Source organism: Diabrotica undecimpunctata, chromosome 4 (assembly GCF_040954645.1).
Source record: "Diabrotica undecimpunctata isolate CICGRU chromosome 4, icDiaUnde3, whole genome shotgun sequence".
NCBI classification, from domain to species: Eukaryota; Metazoa; Arthropoda; class Insecta; order Coleoptera; family Chrysomelidae; genus Diabrotica; species Diabrotica undecimpunctata.
In genome coordinates, this window is record NC_092806.1 from 67,339,774 (window position 1) to 67,361,535 (window position 21,762).

Genomic DNA, 21,762 nt, shown 5'->3' on the forward strand with positions numbered 1-21,762 from the left:
AACAAGGTCCCTTGGTAACATCGATGAATACATTAGAAATATGGCTAGAACACGCAATGTTGCCAAGCCAGAAAGATGATGATGAAACACATCTTTATGATGTCTACTTTTAATGTAGATCGCGTATGTTTGAATATAGAGCAACGAGGGTGACTAAACCCAGACAACTTGATAGCTAGGCTTGTTTACCTTTGGTCTGATGATAAATCTTTGGCAGAAGCAAAACTACACATGACGCTAAACCTTTTAATGAAAACTTTATGAGTCCTGCCTATGTGATAGATGATTTGATTGATATATTTAATGTTTCACGTTGGATTTTGACCTAAAGAATACAAGCTAATTATTGTAAATTTATGAATAAAATTAAATAAATTTTGCACCATTGGAGTGATTAAAAAGTTATAAAAATATAATATGTATTATTTATTTCTCTAAAACATTCCAACCCACATAAGTTTCATTTACAAAACATTTGTAAAGATTTTGCTTTTCGCTAAATAAATCTAACGCATATTATTCAAAATGCCTTGCTTCATAATTATGTTATCAAGAAAATATGCACAGAAAGCGTTCAGTAATTTCAATTGTTAAAATTACCGGTATAAAAATAAAATTTGCATCGTCTTATTAGAACGCATTATAGACTTTTAAATTCAATTTTTTGCGCATTTGCCAATAATTGATTTTTTTTGTTTTTGTTTGGACGACTTCTCCTTAACTAGGTCCATATGGCCCAGGTATTCAAGTTTGCGATGTTTTATGGTTATGAATATTTCACGCTCTTTACTCATTCTGTGTAGACCTTCGTCGTTGGTAACTTTGTCTATCCAGGAAATCCTCAACATGCGTTATAGCACCAGATTTCAAATGCTTCGAGCATCTTGTGTACTTCGAGTGGAGTCCATGACTCCAAACGAACTTTTATTTCCAATTTTATATCGTATTTAAAGATTTTTTCATGACGAAAGCTAATCTTGCCTTCTCGATCCTTATCTTAATTTCCGTCAATTGTTCCCACTGTTTGTTTAAATTTGTACCCAAATAACAAAAGTTGGTGATTTGTGATATAGATTGTTAGTTAACTAATAATTGTCCATGTGTAACGTTATATTTTTGCTCCGGTAAAATTTTATTCTAGAATAAAATTATAACGTTAAATGTTTACTCTAGAGTCAAATTTTAACGTTAAATGTTTATTCTGTGTGTTAAATGTTATTCTCTTTACCTAAAAAAAAAAAATTTAATCTAATAAGCATTTTTGTGCTATTAAATGTGATTGTCTTAAATTTACTATAAATGTTTTGTTTACTAATTGAACCATATAGTCAACTTATACTATCGAGCTCTTAATGGAATGCAGCAATATTTTTAAATACTACATTGCAGAAATAGAATCGTTCAAATAAGACAAGCATTTTAAAAGAGCTGCTTTTATATACTCAATTATGAATATAAATAGCTATAGAGCGTTCCACGTTAAGAAAATAACATTGCGGAGATAGGGCCATGTATTTCTTATGAACGATAGAAGCGCGGCAAATCCACGATTACAACAAGCACGATTCAGGGTTGTATTATTTGTATTTTCGTTTCCACAGACATGAATTAAAATTAATGTTTTTTAACGTAATTGACCAAAAGTGTCTATTCTAAACACGATATGAAAAGTAGGGAAAATGATTTTAAATAAATAAATAGTATTTACAAAAGATACTTTTATTTTATATTATTTTAATTATAGTAACGACAGTTTATTTGTTTTTCGGTGAGAATACCATATATACCATGAATCACGGAAATCAGTAGAAAATATTGCTTAGCTAAGTCATGCATTTTGCCCGCTATTAAAGATAAGCAATTAAACGGACCGCTTTGTGTAGCTCGGTTGTCCAGCTATCCGTTTGAATGCATATATCTAATTACTAATTGCAACTTAAAATAATACGGTGTGAGTATGTCAGCGTTTTTGTGTCGTTATTTGACGACATAATAATAATAAGGCTTTGTGGTTATTTAGTAGTTATTCTGACTATAGTTAAACGTTAATTGAAAATGAAAATTCAAAAATGAAGCCAATGGATTATCTTGGACATCTGTACAAAACAAATTGTTTTAAATGTATTTAATTATCATCTAAATTTAAAAAGTGGTAGAAGTTTAACCGATAAAGTAAGTGCTATGACGGGAGTCTTAGTTAGGTATAGGGAGTTTTAGTACTATTTCTAAAATACGCAAAGCAGCTGCGGAAGGAGGACTAAGGCCCATAAAAAAACCAAGAAAACGTATCAAAAGTAGAGTGAACAGCAGAAAGTTCACTTAGGATGCAGTAGTTTATACGCGGCTACGTGCCATCTTGCATAGTTTTTTCTTTAAAAATTTACCGCCGACATTGAACAAAGTTTTTGCTCTGGTTAAAAAAGACAAAGATTTAGCAAACATGTCACGTACAATAATGTGGAGAATACTCCATGAAATGAACTTTATTTTTTGCAAACGAGGAGTAAAGTCAACCATGATTGAACGGCCCGATATTCCAAAATGGAGGCATCAGTATTTGCGCGAGATAAAAAAATTTCGTTCTTAAGGATACACCGTCTTTTATTTGGACAAAACTTGGGTGAATATTGAACATAGCGTTTCCAAAAAATGGAAGGACCTATCAGTGATTTCAACCAGGGATGCGTTAAGGGGTTGTCAACAGGCCTAAAATAGTCGACACAACGAGGCCCCCGATTTGTTATAGTGCATGCGGGTAGCGAATTGGGCTTTATAGAAGGTGCATGTTTTTGGTTTTTAGCTAAAAAAACTCATTTTTTTCAACATCATTTTCCAACTCACGCGGATTATCATGATGAGATGGATGGTCCTATATTTGAACAATAGTTTAAGGAAAAGCTGCTTCCTAATCTTCTAGAGAAAACTGTTGTGATGATGGTCAACGCTTCGTACCATTCGAGGAGAGAAGAAGTGATTCCGACACAAGCTTTCAATAAAGATCAAATTAAGACATGTTTGCTGGAAAAGGATATCTTTTTTGAAGAAGATTATTTAAAATCAGAGCTCATGGAAGTCGTAAACACATACAAAGAAAAATACATAAAATATAACGACGAGATGTGCAAAGAGAAAAATGTTGTCATTCTGGGACTACCTCCATGCCATTTGAGTTAAATCATATTGAAATGGTATGGAGTCAAGTAAAAAGACATATTGCTTCACACAACACAGAGTTTAAGACCGCCGCTATGGAACAATTAATAAGAAATGCATTTGGTGTAGTAACAGTGGAAAACTGGAAAAACTATTGGTAACTTGCTATCTATTAAGGAAGAGCAAAAATTTTGGGTTATTGGCGGGTTGATGGACGATATTGATCCTGTGGTAATAAATGTGACGGTCGACAGTGACAGTAATGAAAGTGATAGTGATGATAGAGAAGATGAGGATGATGTTAATATGCAGAGAGTAAATTATCTGGTAGTGTGCAAATCGGCGGACACAAAGTACCAAATCCGAAAAGTCTAAATAATAGTCCAGCAAAAGTAAAAATTAGTTAATAGTGCCAAAAATTTTATATTAGTGTGTGGGTGTGGGTGTAATGTAGTGTAGTAATTAATGGACACTAAATAGAAAATAGAATGGAATAACCACATAAGCAGAGAATGAGGGGGGCACGTGTGGTCAAAATAGCAAGAGATAAATCATTAATCAGTACAACAAGTAACGGCCGACCGCGCAAAAGATGGAGTGACAACCTTCCATAGAGATATCAATCCGCCCATGAAGAAGCAGGATTGCTTATAAAGGGGAAGAAGAATAAGAAGATAAAATATAACTTTGATAAGCCAAAATTTATTGGGACACCCTGTATATTTCAAAATAATTTTAAAATGTAGCTTTTACTTTTAACTAATAATTTAAAAAAAATTTTATGTAATTCGCTGTAATTTTCCGTTCCGATAGTGGTGATTCACCCTGTATACAAGGAAAAATTTTTATGTATGTAATTGTTATTATTACTTACATGAAAATAAAATTAAAGCTGCACTTGTTTTTTTAGTTATGTCTTATCTAAAGCGTTAATAAATATGAAATGTTAAACAATAGTAAAATTTAACTATTTTTATTTAGAACTATAATGATTACATATCTATATCTGACAATTAAAGAAACAAGTATTTATAATGCATTATTTTGTATTCAACTATACATATCCTTTTATTAGTGAAATTAATTAACTACAATTACACAGTGCTCAATACGGATCTAATTAGAATGAATCGTATATCAACAATCTAATAGCAACACGTGCCTGAGAGTTTTGGCAACACTAATCTCCATAAGCGCAATGTTATTTTCCTAACTTGAAACAAAGTATAGCATCTTACATCAGTAATGTACATGACCCCTTAGGCTCCTCCCTAACCCAAGATATGGTAAACACCCTGGTAGGCAGGTCCTGTTGTAAAGTACTAAATCGTTGGAATTCCCTCCGCATGAAGTTATGTAAACTTTAAATTTTTTTCATGGATTTAATATTTATATTTTCATTTAGACTGCTAATTTTTTTAATTGATTAAAATGATCACAAAGAATAACGCTTGAGAACATTTTATGGACAACGCAATTTGCCCACAAAAGAAATAAACAACGTACATGTAGGTTAAATGCTTACCATCTTTTTTTTCACACAGTAGCCTATGTATTATACAGGGACGATATAAATGAAAGAAGGTGCCTAAATAATCATCAAATGGTTTTGAGTTTCAGTGATAAGGAAGATAGGTGAAGGTGCCGTAAAGCTCCAATAAGTTTGTCTCTAATTGTTCCACTATTTGTCATTTCTATAAGTCAGGGGCACCTAAATTTCTTTCCTTAACATAGAATAAAACAACTTTTAGAATGTGGTACTTACTCCGAATCAGAGAGTAACATTTTAACACACAGGGTAAAACATTTAACGTTATGCAGCAATATTTTTAAATACCGCATTACAGGTAAAAAGCTCCTTTCATATATCCTATTATTAATAAAAATAGCTAACAACATCTTCATTAAATGTTTATTTGTTAATTACCAGGTTAATTATTTAACTCCCCAGGCCCCTTCCTAACTCGAGATATGATAAACACCATGATATGCAGGTCTTATAATAAAGTAGGAAATTATTGGATTTAAGACATTATCAATGAGAGAAGATGCGAAAATAATCATCAAATGATTTTGAGTCTCAATGATAAGGAAGATATGTGGAGATGCCGTAAAGCTCCAAAAAATTGTTCTTTAATTGTTCCACTATTGGTCATTTCCACAAATCAGGGGAAAGACTAAACAAGCACCTAAATATGTTTGTTTAATATAGGATAGATTAAATTTTCCAGTGTGGTACTTACACCGAATCAGAGAGTAAAATTTTAACAACATACAGAGTAAAAATCTAACGTTAAAATTTTATTATAAGATTAAAATTATAACGTTATAATTTTAAAAATTTAACGGAGTAAAAATTTAACGTTACATCGGTATTTTCCTATTTCTGCTTATAACCATGTATTTTGTTTTTACTACTTTTTCTTCTTCTGCTACCTTGGAGACAAGCGTATACAAACCTTACAGACTGACTGCAAAAATGACAGTGTATCGTATGTTGTTCAGTCGTTATCCATTTATAAGCATTCTCTCGTTTATCAGTTAGCGCTAGGTTCATAATGTGCTGTGAATATACACTTATGGATAAAAATATCGAATATTTTGGAATTTTTTAATTTTTTTGTAGTCACTATTACTTCAAAATAATTTTAGATTACTGATGTTATTCATAGAGTAGGCTGATGTACTCAATTGGTTTGAAATATTTTGATGTTTATTCAACGCTTAGTGTCATTGGTGCATTTTATTATATACATCCTTCTTCACATAAAGAAAAAACCGTAGAAATATGTGACGTCCTCTCGTGGGAGTCACTATCCGGGTAGCTTTTAGACAGTCAGAGACAGAGTTCAAAATAAAAATAAAACTTTATTGCCTTCCTTAAATTAAATTGACAAAAATCTTATATACATATTTACAATTTGGTTTAGTCTTCTCAGTACCTGGCCTATTTATTCAAATTAAGTTTGACCTTGTCATATGGAACCAGTCTTATCGGCAAGCGAATGTGTATTTGAAATTTTACGGTTTTAATAACAGCGGACGATAGGTATAAAGGAAGGAAAGGAACTCAACACGTCCCTTAAGTGATTCGGGTTAATAGGACACTCCTCGACAATCTCAACACGACTGTTTCAGAGTACGGGTAGTGAAAAGCTCAACACGCTTTTCGGGTAAAGACGGTAAAAGAAAAGGAAACAACTTGTGAACTCAACACGTCCGCAAGCCGGGGTAGGGAAGAGAGAACCTTCAGTCAACACCTGTCGATTCTGTCTCTGTGAGGAAATGTTGCCGTTTATATAGCGGAGCTTTGCCCTTTCTACTGTCGATACACTCCTACTTCATGGGTTGGTTCGCGCGCACGCTGGTTTAACGGTGATGGCTTGGACTCATCGTTACACCCCCTCTTCCTGGGGAAAAAAAAAATTTTGGAACAAAATTTTTTTTTTTTTATTTTTATTCCTTGCCAGGTACTTGGTTACCCTAAAAAAAAAAATTTACAATACATCGAAATAAAAAATGTCCGCCCTAAAAAAAATATAAATATCGTCTTCTTAAACAAAAAATCGTCTTCCTCTCTCTTTAAAAAAAAAACGTCTTCCTTCGTGGGGCTTCAATTATTGGTTTTTATCCTCAGCACCTGGTTCGGGAGTCTCAGTCTGTATTTTTTTCCTTTATGCTGCGGCGGAACTAGTGAGAGCAGCGGGATTGACACTGGAATTGACTGGACTTTCTGAATTTTTGTGATGCCCATGGTTGGTTCATCGAAAAGGTTCTTGAATTTGGAAATAGCCTTTATCAGGGGCTCGCAGCCTTTGCCCGGGGTGTTAGGTTTTGGTGTGTTCCCTAATGGTGATATTACTTCTGGAACGGTGTATGGTGGCGGCGTAACTGTGCCGTCCATTTCTATGTCACTGTAATATATTTCTAATGTGTCTGACATTGTATTTGAAGGTAACTGTAAACTGTATTAAAATATACTGTCACTACTTGGTGTTGACTGTAAGTGCTTGGACTGATTAAGGAGTAGGGAAATCGGTAAATGCGGGTTTTAGGTCTTTGATATGAGCTGTTATTGTACGGTTTTTATCGTCGTGTTTTAATTTGAATATTACATTAGAACACACTTTTGTTATAGTATATGGGCCTGAAAATTTCGGTGCTAATTTGGCGTTAAAATTTTTGGCGGCATTTGAGAGTTGGTATTCCCTTTTCATGACTTTGTCGTTTATTGTGGGTTTCCACTCTCTTCGTCGTAAGTTGTAGTAATGGCTTTGAGTTGTAAAAGCTTTTGCCAGGTTTGTACGTACTAATTCGAATGTTTCTCGTAGTTTATGCCATTTTATGTTTTGATCGGTATGTTGTGTGTCGTTTGGGGTGTTTACGACTTTACTTGGAATTTCTAGTTCGTGTCCAAAGTTCAGGAAGGCTGGGGAGAAACCCGTTGAATCGTGTTTAGCTGTATTATATGCGAATAGTAGTTCTGGAAGGCTCGTGTCCCATTTCTTATGGTTATTATCGCAGAACTGAGCTATCATTGTTTTGATTACTCTGTTTGTTCTTTCTACTGGATTATTCTGGGGAGAATATGGCGGAATGTTTCTTTTAGAAATCTGGAATTCGTCTAGCAACTTTCGTACTTCTCTGTTATCGTATGTTCTTGCGTTGTCTGATATTAGTTCTTTGGGTGATCCGAATCTCATAATGATTTTATCTTTTAAGTTCTGACAGACTGATTTTGCCGTTGCTGTTCTGATCGGTATGGCTTCGACCCATTTTGAAAAGGTGTCCTGGAATGTCATTATATATTTGTTTCCTTTGCTGGATGTTGGAAGGGGTCCTATGATGTCGGTTGAAACGGTGTGCCATGGATGTGGAGGAATTTGTGTAGATTGCATGCGGCCTGGAGTTAAGCTTTGTTGCGGCTTAAATTGCTGACAGTTCTTGCAGTTCCTGACGAACTTTGCGGCGTCTTTAAACATCCCTGGCCAGTAGTATTTTCTAGCTAGGCGGGTTATTGTTTTGGCTATTCCTAGATGTCCTGCGGTCGGTTGCTCGTGGTTTTCTGCCAGGAGTTGTTGTCTCTTGTGGTTTGGGATGCATAGTTTCCAGGGGTTGGATACCTCTGTCTCTTTTAAATCGTATTTGTCCCAGAAGTGTCGATAGAGAAGTCCATCTTTGATAGAGTAGTCTGGAAATAGTTGCGGATTTGTCTGGATTTTATTTAAAGCTTTATTGTACCATTCGTCGGGTTCTACATCTTCTACGTTTATTATGCAAACCAGATCTACTGGTTCTCTAGAGAGCGCGTCGGCCAGGACGTTCTGGGAGCCCTTTCTGTAAATGACATCGAAGTCAAATTGTTGCAGCAGCATTGCCCATCTAGCTATTCTACCTGTAGGGTTTTCCATTGTTTGTAAGTATCGTAGACTTTGATGATCTGTGATAATTGAAAATGGGTATCCTTCGATGTAGGGTTTCATCTTTTCTATACCGAAGATGATCGCTAGTAGTTCTTTTTCTGTAACGCTGTAATTTTTTTCGGCATTTGTTAGGGTTCGACTTGCGTAAGCGATGACTTGTTCCTGTCCTTCGTCGTTTGTTTGTACTAAAGCTACTCCTAAACCGTGGTTCGAAGCGTCAGATTGTAAAAAAAATCTTTTCTGGAAGTCCGGGCAGATCAGTATTGGAGCTTGTGTCAGTAGTAATTTTATTTTGTTAAATGCTTCCTCTTGGTCTCTGTCCCAAGTCCAATGTTGTTTTTTCTTTAGTAGCTTTGTTAAAGGGGCTGCAGTTCGTGAAAAATCTTTTATAAATCTCCTATACCATGAGATGATGCCCAAAAATCGGCGTAGTTGTTTAACGGTTTTTGGTGCGGGATATTCGACTATAGCTTTTGTCTTGTTGTCGTCCACTTTTATTCCCGTTTTGTTTACTACATGGCCTAAATAATTTATCTCTTCTTTGCAGAATTTACATTTGTCTATATTAATTCGTAGTTTGGCCTGCTGTAGTCTGTGCAGTACTTCTTTTAAGTTTTCCATATGTTCCTCGAACGTTTTTCCCAGTACTATTATGTCGTCTAAATAGGCGAATGCATGTGGTTCCATTTCTGGGCCGATTACTGTATCTAGTAATCGTTGAAAGGTAGCGGAGGCGGCGTGTAATCCGAATGGAAGTACTTTGAACTGGAATAGTCCTTTTCCTGGTGCTATGAAAGCGGTCAAGGGTTTGCTTGCTTCGGAAAGTGGTACTTGCCAATATCCATTTTTTAGATCTAACGTGGTAAAATATTTTGCAGATTTTAACTTTTCTAGGATATGATTGATGTACGGTAATGGGTAGGCATCTTTTTCTGAGATGTCGTTGATTTTCCTAAAATCGATGCAAAATCTGTATCCGTTGTTATCCTTCTTTTTTACTAGGACGATGGGGGAACTGTACGGGCTATTGGATTTTTCTATCACGTTCTCTTCTAGCATCTTATCTATCTCATCGTTTATGATCTTCTGCATTGCCGGGTTTCGGGGCCTGTATCTTTGTTTGATCGGTGTATTATGTTTGAGTTTTATTGTATGTTCGGTTAGATGTGTTGTTCCTTTAATTTGTTTAAATTTCTCCAATTCTGTTAGTAACAATTCCTGTAATTGTTTTTTTTCGGTATTGTTTAGTGTAGTACTGATGTCGAGCTGCTCTCGTATTGGACTGTTCGTGAATTCCGGTATGTATGACGGAATATCTTCGGTCTGGTCGTCGGCCGCGGTATCGGTCGGTAGTTCGGTATATTTTCGGTCTGGTCTTCGACCGCGGTATCGGTCGGTAGTCGGTGGGTCGTTTTGTTATATATTTTGCTTCTCTGTTGGAGCGGATGTCTTGCGGTTGGTGTTTCGTTGACCCTGGAATTGGTCGGTATTCGGTTATTATCTGCATTGTACGATCTGGATCCGTGTTCTGTCCTGGTTGGGTATTGTTCTCTCCTTCTTACGCGATTTCTATTTAAGATGTTTGATAAATCAAGGCCCCATCTTGTTATTTCATGCATTCCCAGTACTACTTCTGAAGCTAGGTTTGGTAAAAAATGTAGCTTGGCTTTTCTCCAAACGTTGTCTATGGAACATTTTGCTGTAAAACAGATTTCTATGTTGCTGGTTTTTCCATCTGCCAGCGTGATCTTTAAAGCTTTTCTGTCGCTTTTTGTTCCACATTGTTCCAATATTTTTTTACCTTTTTGTCCTATAAACGAATTTTGGGCTCCTGTGTCTATTAGTGCTCTTAACTTTTTACCGTTGCTGAACGTTATCGTTGTGTGGGGTCGTTGATCTGTATAGTGTGCGTAGCTGGAGGTTGTTAGGGAGGACTCTAAATGCTGACTGGGTTGCCTCCTTCTTGTCCAGTCCTGTTGGAGTTTTCCGGTCGGCTTCTACATTGGCAGTTATTGGAAGTTGTTCCTCGGGTTCCGCAATGGCTGCAGAAGAGTACAGCGATAGCTCTGCAGTTTCTTCTATTGTGGCCTCTGCGGCCGCATCTCCAACAACAAGTCTGTCTGTCGAAATTCTGTATTTTGTTATTACGACTATTTGCCTGTGTCCAGTCACACCGTGTATTGTTTCTGTTGTATATTTCTTTTTGGACCATATCATATTCTTCCGCTAGTCTGATGATGTCCTGTGTTGACGATACGTCTTGCCTCTTTATATACAACTTGTATTTCGGGTTCATATTGGTGTATATCCTGTTTAGTTCTTCTTGGTGATTGAATTCACCATGTCTTCTGATCATTGTTTGAATATCAATGATGTAGTCTTTTACACCTTCGTTGTTTCGTTGGAGTCGGTTCCGGATTTGAGCTTCCAGAGATTGCGTGAGAACGGAGGAAACGAAGAAATTGCGGAAATCTTGTTCGAAGTCTTTTAATTCGTTCCAATATTTATTATTGTTTCTGTACCATAGTAATGCTTTCCCGTTTAATGTTTCTGGTAGAGCTTGTAAAACGTGGGTGTCTTGTAGGCCGTAAGCTGTCTGGAGTTCTTTCAACCGTTCTATGAATTCTATTGGGTCTCTTGAACCGTCAAAGTGTAACCCCCATTTGCGTACTATTTCCATCTTTCTTTGTCTGTCTTCCATCTGGTTTTCTTCTATTTCCTCTGGGTTTTGGCCTTTTTGAGTTGGTGCCTTGATGATCGCAACTAATCTCGCTCTTAGCTCGCTGAAATTCCCTTCCGTCGGCTGTTCTCTGTTTGTTAATTCGGCTATAAGTTCGTCTTTCTTTAATAGGTACACCCAACTAACCTTCGACGTTTCCGGAGCGTCTGTCATTTTTGAACTGTGAATCACCTTGTCTTTGATTAAAATTTGAAATGTAGTACTGTCTCATGAAAATAAAATTCGGAATTCGGTCGGTATTATTGTTTAAAACGTATTTTTCTGCTCGGGCGCCATTTGTGACGTCCTCTCGTGGGAGTCACTATCCGGGTAGCTTTTAGACAGTCAGAGACAGAGTTTAAAATAAAAATAAAACTTTATTGCCTTCCTTAAATTAAATTGACAAAAATCTTATATACATATTTACAATTTGGTTTAGTCTTCTCAGTACCTGGCCTATTTATTCAAATTAAGTTTGACCTTGTCATATGGAACCAGTCTTATCGGCAAGCGAATGTGTATTTGAAATTTTACGGTTTTAATAACAGCGGACGATAGGTATAAAGGAAGGAAAGGAACTCAACACGTCCCTTAAGTGATTCGGGTTAATAGGACACTCCTCGACAATCTCAACACGACTGTTTCAGAGTACGGGTAGTGAAAAGCTCAACACGCTTTTCGGGTAAAGACGGTAAAAGAAAAGGAAACAACTTGTGAACTCAACACGTCCGCAAGCCGGGGTAGGGAAGAGAGAACCTTCAGTCAACACCTGTCGATTCTGTCTCTGTGAGGAAATGTTGCCGTTTATATAGCGGAGCTTTGCCCTTTCTACTGTCGATACACTCCTACTTCATGGGTTGGTTCGCGCGCACGCTGGTTTAACGGTGATGGCTTGGACTCATCGTTACAAATATATAACCGGTATTTTTAGTTTAAAATATTAAGTTTAATTAAATATTGTTTTGATTTACCTAAGATTAAAACAAGTATGCCACCAATTCGACACTGCGATGAAGCCCAAGTAGCACAGATTGTAATTTTATACGAGGAAGGATATACACCAAAAGATATCGCACGACGTCTCAGGAAAAGTCAATCTACAGCTTTGAATACTTTAAAAAGGTACCGCGAGAGAGGAAATTTTATACGAAAGCCTGGTCAAGGACGCTCAAGGTGCATAACCGCAATTGATGACCGTTTGTTTATTCTTAATTCTTAACGAAATCTCTCATTGAGATGGATGCATCTCAGACATGAGCTACTAAATGATAAACAAGTTAATGTGAGTTCAAAAACAGACGAAGATTAAAAGAAGCAAACTTACAGCTTAGACGGCTTGCCAAAGTTCCACGTCTTGTCCAAAATCATAAAGCTCATCGTTTAGAATTTGCAAGAACACATATTCAGTAGAATTTGGACAACCAGAAAAATGTTCTCTTCACTGATAAAACCAGAATCCTAGTATGGAAGCTAGATGGTCGAAACCACGTCTACAGAAGAGTTGGAGAACAATTCGCCACCTGTAATCTTGCATATACCGTTAGTTTTGGAGGTGGTGGCATAATGCTTTGGGGAGGTATTAGTTGGGAGGGACGCACCGCACTTGTGGAACTGGTTGGACAGATGACTGGTGATTATTACGTTTAAAACATCCTGCAAGATCATGTTTTGCCATATGTTGGTTACATTGGATATGACAGATTCGTATTAATGCACGAGAATGCTCGACCACATGCCGCTGCCATAATGAGTAAATGTCTTGATGAGGTCCAAATTCGAAGATTGGATTGGTCACCATTTAGCCCGAATTTAAATCCAATAGAACAATGTGGGATCAGCTAAAACGCCGCATACGACAAAGAAATCCCGTTCCAAATATGATAGAGCAGCTTCGTTTTGCTGCACAGAATGAATGGAATACAATTCCCCAAGGATATGTCCAAAATTTACTTGCAAGCATGCTGAGATGCTGAGAAGGGTGTAAGCAGTAATAAGAGCTAGAGGAGGAATACTCGTTACTGATCATACACTTGTTTTAGCTAAAAAGACTTGTTTAAGCAATTTAAATTTGCATTTAAGTTTAGAGTAAACTAACTATTTACTTAACATTACGCAATATTATTTTCGCAATTTTCTCCGCATAAAAACTTAAAATTGTTCATTAAACATTGTTAAAATAAACTCTTCTTCACAATAAACTTGATATAAACGTAATATTTAACTTTTTCTAGTATTCTTTGTGATGATATGACGCACATATGTAAAAAACATTGTTATGAAATATGTGGTCCATGCCACTATCCTGTTCGGCGAGAGCTTAAGTGTGGTCACGTAGCCACGATGGAATGTCACTTGGATCCTGATAAATATAAGTGCAATACTTTGGTTAATACCCAGCTTCCATGTGGCCATAACGCAGAAAAACCTTGTCATATTGAGCCAGACAAATTTCCATGTCAGATTCCATGTGATGTTAGAGTTGAGCCATGTGGACATGCATGTATTAGAAATTGTCATGTTAACGATGATCCTGATCATCTACAGGTAAAATTTTTCTACATTCTTCTTTCATTTTTTTTTCTTTTTATTTTATATAATTATATATTATGTATTTATTTATTTTATTGTTTTATTACTTAATGAGTGAAAAACCTATCGCTATTGTTCATTAAACTTTTCCATGTCTAAACAACAAAAATAATAGTTCCTTTCACGACTATGCATTATTTTTACAATTATTAGAGCTCATTCAGTTGCTCATAAAACGAAGTTAAAACAACAATCTCTAGTCTTAACGAAACGCCGTGACGTATCATATAAGTTATATTTTTAAAGGAAAACTTTTTTTACTTTAAATTTTAAAATCGCAGAATGCTTGGTTTTTCATGAAAATCGTAACAAATTTAGCTTCATGTATAACTAAAAATAAGCAAGGAACAATAATGTATTTGGCCTTAGTTTTTTAATAATTGTCCAAATTTAGAAAAAGATTTAATTCATATGGGTGATTCGCTAAAATACACGGCAATTTCTAGGCAGTGAAATTTAATTTAAAATATGGTTTCGAATTACTCCATTTTTAAATATTTTTTATAAAATGAGCTATCGAACTTACCCATGATACCAGCAGAGATCGTTTTTAAATATTTTCTGAAATACGGAAATGTAATTTCGGAGTTGACTAAATATCCACGATGTTGACGTAATTCTCTGTTGATTGAAATTAATTTTCGTAACAATTAAAAAAAATTTATATGCAATAACATAAAACACATCCCTTTTGATATAAACTACTACAGAAAAACATGAAAAATGTGTAAAATATTAATTGCGTCGGAGTTGATTTAAACCGGCTAAATTTGTGAAAATAAGGATTTATTGCATGAACAAAAGAACATAATTCCAATAATTAAAACGATTATTATAACTACTAAAAGAAATAACAAATCAGAAATAATACGGTAGGTTGTACCTGAAATTAATAAACTTCTAAACTAAAGAAAATTTACCATCAAATAATGATAGGTACATAATAAAAAAAAACATTGATATAACTAATTTAATAAAAAATGACTACTAAGTATTATATTTTTACTTTTGGCAAATCTCTAACCACCATAATGTAGTTAAGCTAATTGGTAATTTAAAAATAGAGATGACTTAATAAATGGTGTCCTCTTTTATCAATAACTGTTTTTTTTTAAATTTTTTTCCACATCTTTTTTTTTCAACGATTCCTACATCGTCAATATTTGGGAACACAAAATACATTTTTGTGATTTTTTTTTAAAAAATTGACTTCTAATTCATTCTCGGCGGATAATACAAAACCAGTATAAAATTTAACACATTCTTTTGTTTCAAACTTTACTAAAATAAAATCACCCTCGGAAAATTATATTTCGGTTGCCATATTTTCTTCCTCTGAGTCAGAGTAAATATCATCATATCGTAGATGGGTATCGGCTAATAATGTAATTAAGAAAAAATATTAAAAAAAAGTTAATTGTTTGTAAGTAACCAGTTTAAAATAAATAATATTTATATTGCAAGTTAAATGAATACGAATTGGATTCTCCAGTGGAATTTTTCCCAAGCCATAATGTGTAAATTCTTCATGAGGCTGACGTTCTGTACATGTAAGTCTTCCAAAGTGCATTATCCAGTTTGATTTTTTAGTTTAAGTAAATTAGTTGATGCACGTTAAGTGCTCCTCTAAATCGTTGAATATTCGACGAGTATATCATCGCTGTCGACGACTCACTCCACCTTATGTAAAGGGCTTAAAGAAAAAAGCGAGTTAGACGTAATGCAGCTTATTTTGGCGAATCATCATCCATATATATATATATATATATATATATATATATATATATATATATATATATATATATATATATATATATATATATATATAGTTTATTAGGGCTGCAGTCAGTAGGTTTGGCCGGGATGTTATAGAAACACTCTTTTGACTTTTGGTCGAGCTTTCGGAATTCTTTTATTCCTTCTTCAAGACACTGTAATTAGAAGAAAGTGTAAATATTTACAACATATCTCAAATTGTCATTACAACTTACTAGTCGTTGAGATTATTTTTGTAAAGCTACGACACTCAAAATTAAAAACACACATATAAAATATAACATTTAAAATAATGGACAATATACATTTTAAAATTTAGTTAGAAAGTTAAAATTTTGTTAGTGACATCTTTTCATGGTGTGTTTTGACTGATCCATAGAGAACAGAAAAAAAAACAAAAATAGTGTGATTAAAAAGTAATTATGTTTCAATGAATTTAATTTCGAGGATTCCTGTATTTTGGCAAAGGAAAAGAACCATTCAAACCGTGTTTTCTTGGAAATGTGTTCCATAAAATCGAGTACATCTTGCATCAATAAAAAGTCAGACATAGATAAACTGAACAACATTTATTGTTACTTACTGGAAAAACATCCAAAATAAAATTAATATCTACCTGCACCCGTACCCACACAAATTACAGTTATATGCATAACATGTTGCATACCATTAAGACAGGTTTAAAAATTAAAATCACCTAAGATGGGCCTCTAGTATTTCTTAAAAAGAAATATGATATTAAGTACACCTAATTACTTTTAAATCATAGGATTTTTTCTTTTTGTTCTCTATGTGCCAGAGTTAAAACACACCAGTAAAAGATGACAACAAAATTTTTACTATTTTTACCTAAATTTTAAAGAATTTTAAAATGTATTTTGTCCACTATTTTATATTTTGTGTGTGTTATTAATGTTGAGTGTCTATGCTTTTATAAATAATCTCAACGACTAGTAAGTTGCACTGAAGATTTGTGATATTTTATAAATATTTACACTTTTTCTTATTACAGTGTCTTGAAAAAGGAATAAAACCATTCCGAAAGCTAGACAAAAGTCATAAGAGTGTTTCATTAACATCCCGGCCAATTTTCTGACTGCAACCCTAATAAACTGTGTTGTTTGTATATATATATATATATATATATATATATATATATATATATATATATATATAGTTCGAATTATCGGGTAAAGTGGTCTGTAATGAAAATCTTTCGTTTTTCTAAATTACTCAATATTTCGCCATTTATTTAACAGCTTCTTCAGGAGTAAACTAAAATGTTCAAATTGTTTTAGTTTACTCCTGAAGAAGCTGTTAAATAAATGGCGAAATATTGAGTAATTTAGAAAAACGAAAGATTTTCATTACAGACCACTTTACCCGATAATTCGAACTTATTTATAAATTATTTTTTGGTCGAAATAATAATTTCTAATATATATATATATATATATATATATATATATATATATATATATATATATATATTTAGGGATTTTACAGTATTGACCGCCTTCCCTCGCTCAACCGTTTCCATCCCTCTCTGTTGTTCCATTCTCCATCGTTTAGCCCTCTCTTACTCATGGCGTCGTCTACTTCGTTTCTCCAGGATATTCGGGGTCGTCCTCTTTTCCTCCTTCCTATAGGGCTCCATTCGGTTATTCTCTTTATCCACCTGCTGTCGCTAGTTCTTCTTACATGTCCATACCACTTTAGTCTTTTTTGTTCTATATATGTTAGTATGTCCGTTTCTATTGATGTTCTTTGCTTTATTTCGTCATTACTTCTCCTATCCATTCTTGTTACTCTGCAGCATCTTCGCAGGCATTCCATCTCTGTTGCTACTATCTTACTGAAAAAACATTTTAGTTTTATGGTCTGGTCTGGACTGGTCATAAATATGCAAATTAAAATAATTTTATTGTTCACGCAGCTTCCTTTTATAGTTTGCTAAAAGATTATTTTTAGGTAGGTACTTCCTGAAATTTTGGAAACCCGTTTAGTCGAAACATATTGTTTAGATTACGAGTATGTCTGTATAGTGTTAGTACTATGCATTTTAAAAATGTAAAGATATTTATATATTTAGATTTGACTATAATTTTACACTATAATTTTATTACTATATTTTGAATTTAACGGCGGTCCTCAAAAAACAAGCTCACGGTCCGCATGCGGACCGCGGTCCGCCATTTGGTGACCCCTGACCTAGGAGGACAAATTCGTTAAACTTCCCGTGCTCGAATCGGTATCAATAAAGTTGAAATCAATCTGAAACTCAATCTCAACCCAAAGACATTCATCATACGAAAGCCTTTGTTCCTTACATCAAAAGTGTCACTAACAAAATTCTTAAAATTAAGAGGAATAAAGACATTATTTACCCCCTAATAAAAACTTTCATCTCTGGTCCGATCAATCAAAGATAACATTTTCCAAATGAATAACACGGAGTTTATGAAATTCCTTGTACAGAGTGCCTCTATTGTTATATAGGCCAAACAAATCGTAGAATCTAAAATAGGATTTATGAACATTCCATTTCTGTTCGCAATTCCGATTCAATTTCAGCTCTAGGTCAACACCATCTTCATACAGGTCACAAAATTGATACTGAAAACTCCAAAACCATAGCCTCCATCCTCTACTATAAACCAAGAATTATCCAAAAAGCCATAGAAATTTAAAAAAGGCCTAATTGTCTTAATAAACGAGATGATGGCATACGATTACCTTGGACATGGAGACCTCTGATAAAGAAAATATCGTCCGCTCCACCTGCCAACCAAAATCCCACTGTCAGAAATGTTCGCGCCAATCCCGTGTCAATCATTGCGCTAAACCTCACGCCATCCTCCACCCAAACCACGTCACCATCGACGGTATAAATGAACCGTTCTTTGTTTCCAGTGGCAGTAATGCATTGGTTAGTGATCAGTGTGGGTAGTGTCTGGGGGCTCGAAAGACTGAGACCTCGGAAGCCCCGAAGAAGACCTCAAAGAGGATGTCGAAGGCTCGTCGCAATGATAATCGACGCAGTTCAACCCGGAAGACTGTTGAGTTATGGAAAGTGTTTGAAACCTTTCACACTGTAACTCTTGAAGGTCTCAGTCAGATAAGAGGAGAAAAGAAACAAAGCAAGATGTTACTATTCCATATATTAGCGGAAACGTTTCGTTTTGTATTTACAAAACAGCATCAGTCCAAATCTTCAAAAGTAATACTCTTTTAGAAGGATTAGTGAAGCTCTTTAAATTAAAAGAGAAGGCCAATAAGTGACCTCTCATGTTGATAGAAAGGATAATACTAATGAAAATGTGACCAGTAATACAATATCGATGGTAATTAAGTAAGGTTACTATAACAAATAAGATGAGAATGACATGAGAAACCTATACAGAATAAACAATACTAATACATTTGTACAGACATAAGAACACTCACTGGAAATCGTTCTCAAAATTCAAACTTTTGTATTTTGAGAACGATTTCCGAAGTAGAAATTGAAACGTCAATAATCGTATTTTAACCTTTAATTGTGGCTTATTCCCATTTAAATAGTAATTAAATATGTTTACAGTTTTGATTCATATGACACGTCATTATCTATCGTAACAATATACATGGAGCGAAGAGTGTCAAAGAGCTTTCGAACACTTACAAATGGCTCTGATCAGCGCACCGATTTTAAGCTACCCTAGACAGGCAGGAAAATTTGTGTTGGACAGCGATGCAAGCAACAGTGCAATAGGAGCTGCTGTGTCCCAAATCCAAGATTGGCAGGAGAAAGTCATCGCTTACTTTAGCAAAGTCTTGTTGAAACCAGAAAGAAACTATTGCGTTACCAGGAGAGAATTGCTAGGCGTAGTTAAGGCTTGCGAGCATTTCCATAAATACTTGTATGGCAGAAAGTTTCTTCTTCGCACGGATCACGCTGCTCTAAAATGGCTCCTACAATTCCGTAATCCAGAGGGCCAGATGGCAACATGGTTAGAACGATTACAAGAATATGATTACGAGATCGAACACAGGGCTGGCAGAGTTCATTCAAATGCTGATGACATTTCGACGGTGCGTCAGGTGGACACTTTGGTATTAAGAAGACTCTGCAAATGGTTCGAGAACGGTTCTATTGGGTGAACTGTAAAGATGATGTAAGAAGATGGTGCCGGAAATGTGAACTGTGTGCAACCAGTAATGGTCCAGTTGGTAAAAAGAGGGCACAAATGAAACAGTACAATGTTGGTAGTCCTATGGAAAGAGTAGCAATCGACATTGCAGGTCCACTTTCATAGACGAATGATGGATACCAAATCAAGAAGCTGCTACCGTTGCAGAGGTACTTGTTTAAGAATTCTTTAGCCGATTTGGTGTTCCCTTGGAGATCCACTCCGACCAAGGACGAAACTTCGAGTCAACCCTTTTCGAACGACACCCCTGCATCCTCAATCAGATGGAATGGTCGAGAGAATGAACCGAACGATGGGTAAACACCTGTCCAAAGTTATATCAAAACATCAAAGAGATTCATGATTCATTCATTTATTCTTAATGGCATACCGCTCGGCCGTGAATGAAACTACAGGCCAGACTCCATCCTGCCTGATGTTAGGTCGTGAAGTTCGTTTGCCCTGCGACCTAGAGTTTGGCTGCAGACCTTCCAAAGAACATGTTGCAAGCGAAGATTATGTCGACCACCTGAAGTTAAGAATGAACAACATTCATGAACTTGCCCGACAACACATCCAGTTAGCCAGTGACAGAATGAAAGATCAATATGATTCTCGGTGCAAGAATGAAAGCTATGAAGTAGGTGGTCTTGTTTGGCTTTATAATCCACAACGTCGTCGTGGCTTGTCTCCTAAACTGCAAAGACAATGGGAGGGTCCGTATGAAATTAAAAAGAGAATAAATGACGTAATATACCGAATTAAGAAGTTGCCGAAAGGTAAACCAAAAGTAGTTCACATAAATCGTCTTGCACCTTATGCTGGCTCAAATGAAACAGAAGAAGCCCGAACCCTTCAACATGAGATCAAAGATGACAGGCGACCAAGCTTTAATGAGTTTATGTCAAATTACGCAGAGAGAAATAGTGCAAGATTCGGCGTGACGACAGAAGTTCAGCAGGATCTTTTTAGTGTTCCGCATAACGTCTCTCTTGCCCAAGATCTTGAGATGACTAAAGGAATCTCATCTGTATTTTATAAGAGGTTCGGTCGTTTAGACGAGTTAAAAAATCAGCAGCCTAAAGTTGGAAGAGTACTGAGATTAGAAGATGGCCCTCGATCTTTGCTGTATATGGTGACCAGGAAGTCGTATACAGACAGGGCAAGCTACGAGGATATATGGCGTGCTCTAACTAATTTGAAGAAAATCGTGTGCAATTATGACATTAAGAATTTGGCCTTACCCAAGATAGGCCATTCACTAGAAAATCTGGATTGGAAGATTGTCAGAAGCATGCTTGAAGTGATCTTCCGAGAAACCGGCGTAAGAATTACTGTGCGTTGCATTAACCCAAAGAGATCGTTCCTTCAAAGTCAGTAGACTGTTATTTCTTCTTGAGGGGATCATCTTGGAGAGGCCTGTAGATTCCGCCATCCTGGGCCTACATATAGAGTTGCTGATCGGGACGCTCAGATCTACGAGGGGAGAAGTGTTACGAACATGCTTTCGGCATGGCCTATGTAACGGTTGCATCTTGAAATGGCTTCGAGAACCTTCGCGATGTAACGAGCGCTGTAGAAATCCATTTGTCAAACAACTAATTAGAGGTGGGACTACCCCAGAAGATTCGAGAATAATACTTTTTGGTATATATATGTAACGATGTTATGAGTGAGTTTAGTTATTAAGATATTACCGAACTGTAAACTTATAAATAAATATATTTATATAAATTCGAACCGCTCGTTTTATTTAAAAACGCTACAGGATTTTATGCAGAACCTTTAACTGCCACTTTATCAGGGGCAAGAAGTTTTCTATATTCGCCAAGTACCAGTGAACGTTTTTTGTATTCACAATAATAAAACAGGAAAAGCAACGTTTTTTCTGTATCATGAGGGTAACGTTACGAAGGGGCCGAATGAAGTT

General features: G+C 35.5%; 1 protein-coding gene across 2 annotated transcripts in view; it reads left to right on the plus strand.

Moving 5' to 3' along the window:
- LOC140439622 (NFX1-type zinc finger-containing protein 1-like) overlaps window positions 1–21,762 on the plus strand; it is a 209,497-nt gene that overhangs the window by 127,282 nt on the left and 60,453 nt on the right. For both annotated transcript variants that reach the window (XM_072529649.1, XM_072529650.1), the window contains one exon: window positions 13,527–13,839. In XM_072529649.1, coding sequence (XP_072385750.1) covers window positions 13,527–13,839 — 313 coding nt within the window. The remainder of the gene's footprint in view (window positions 1–13,526; window positions 13,840–21,762) is intronic.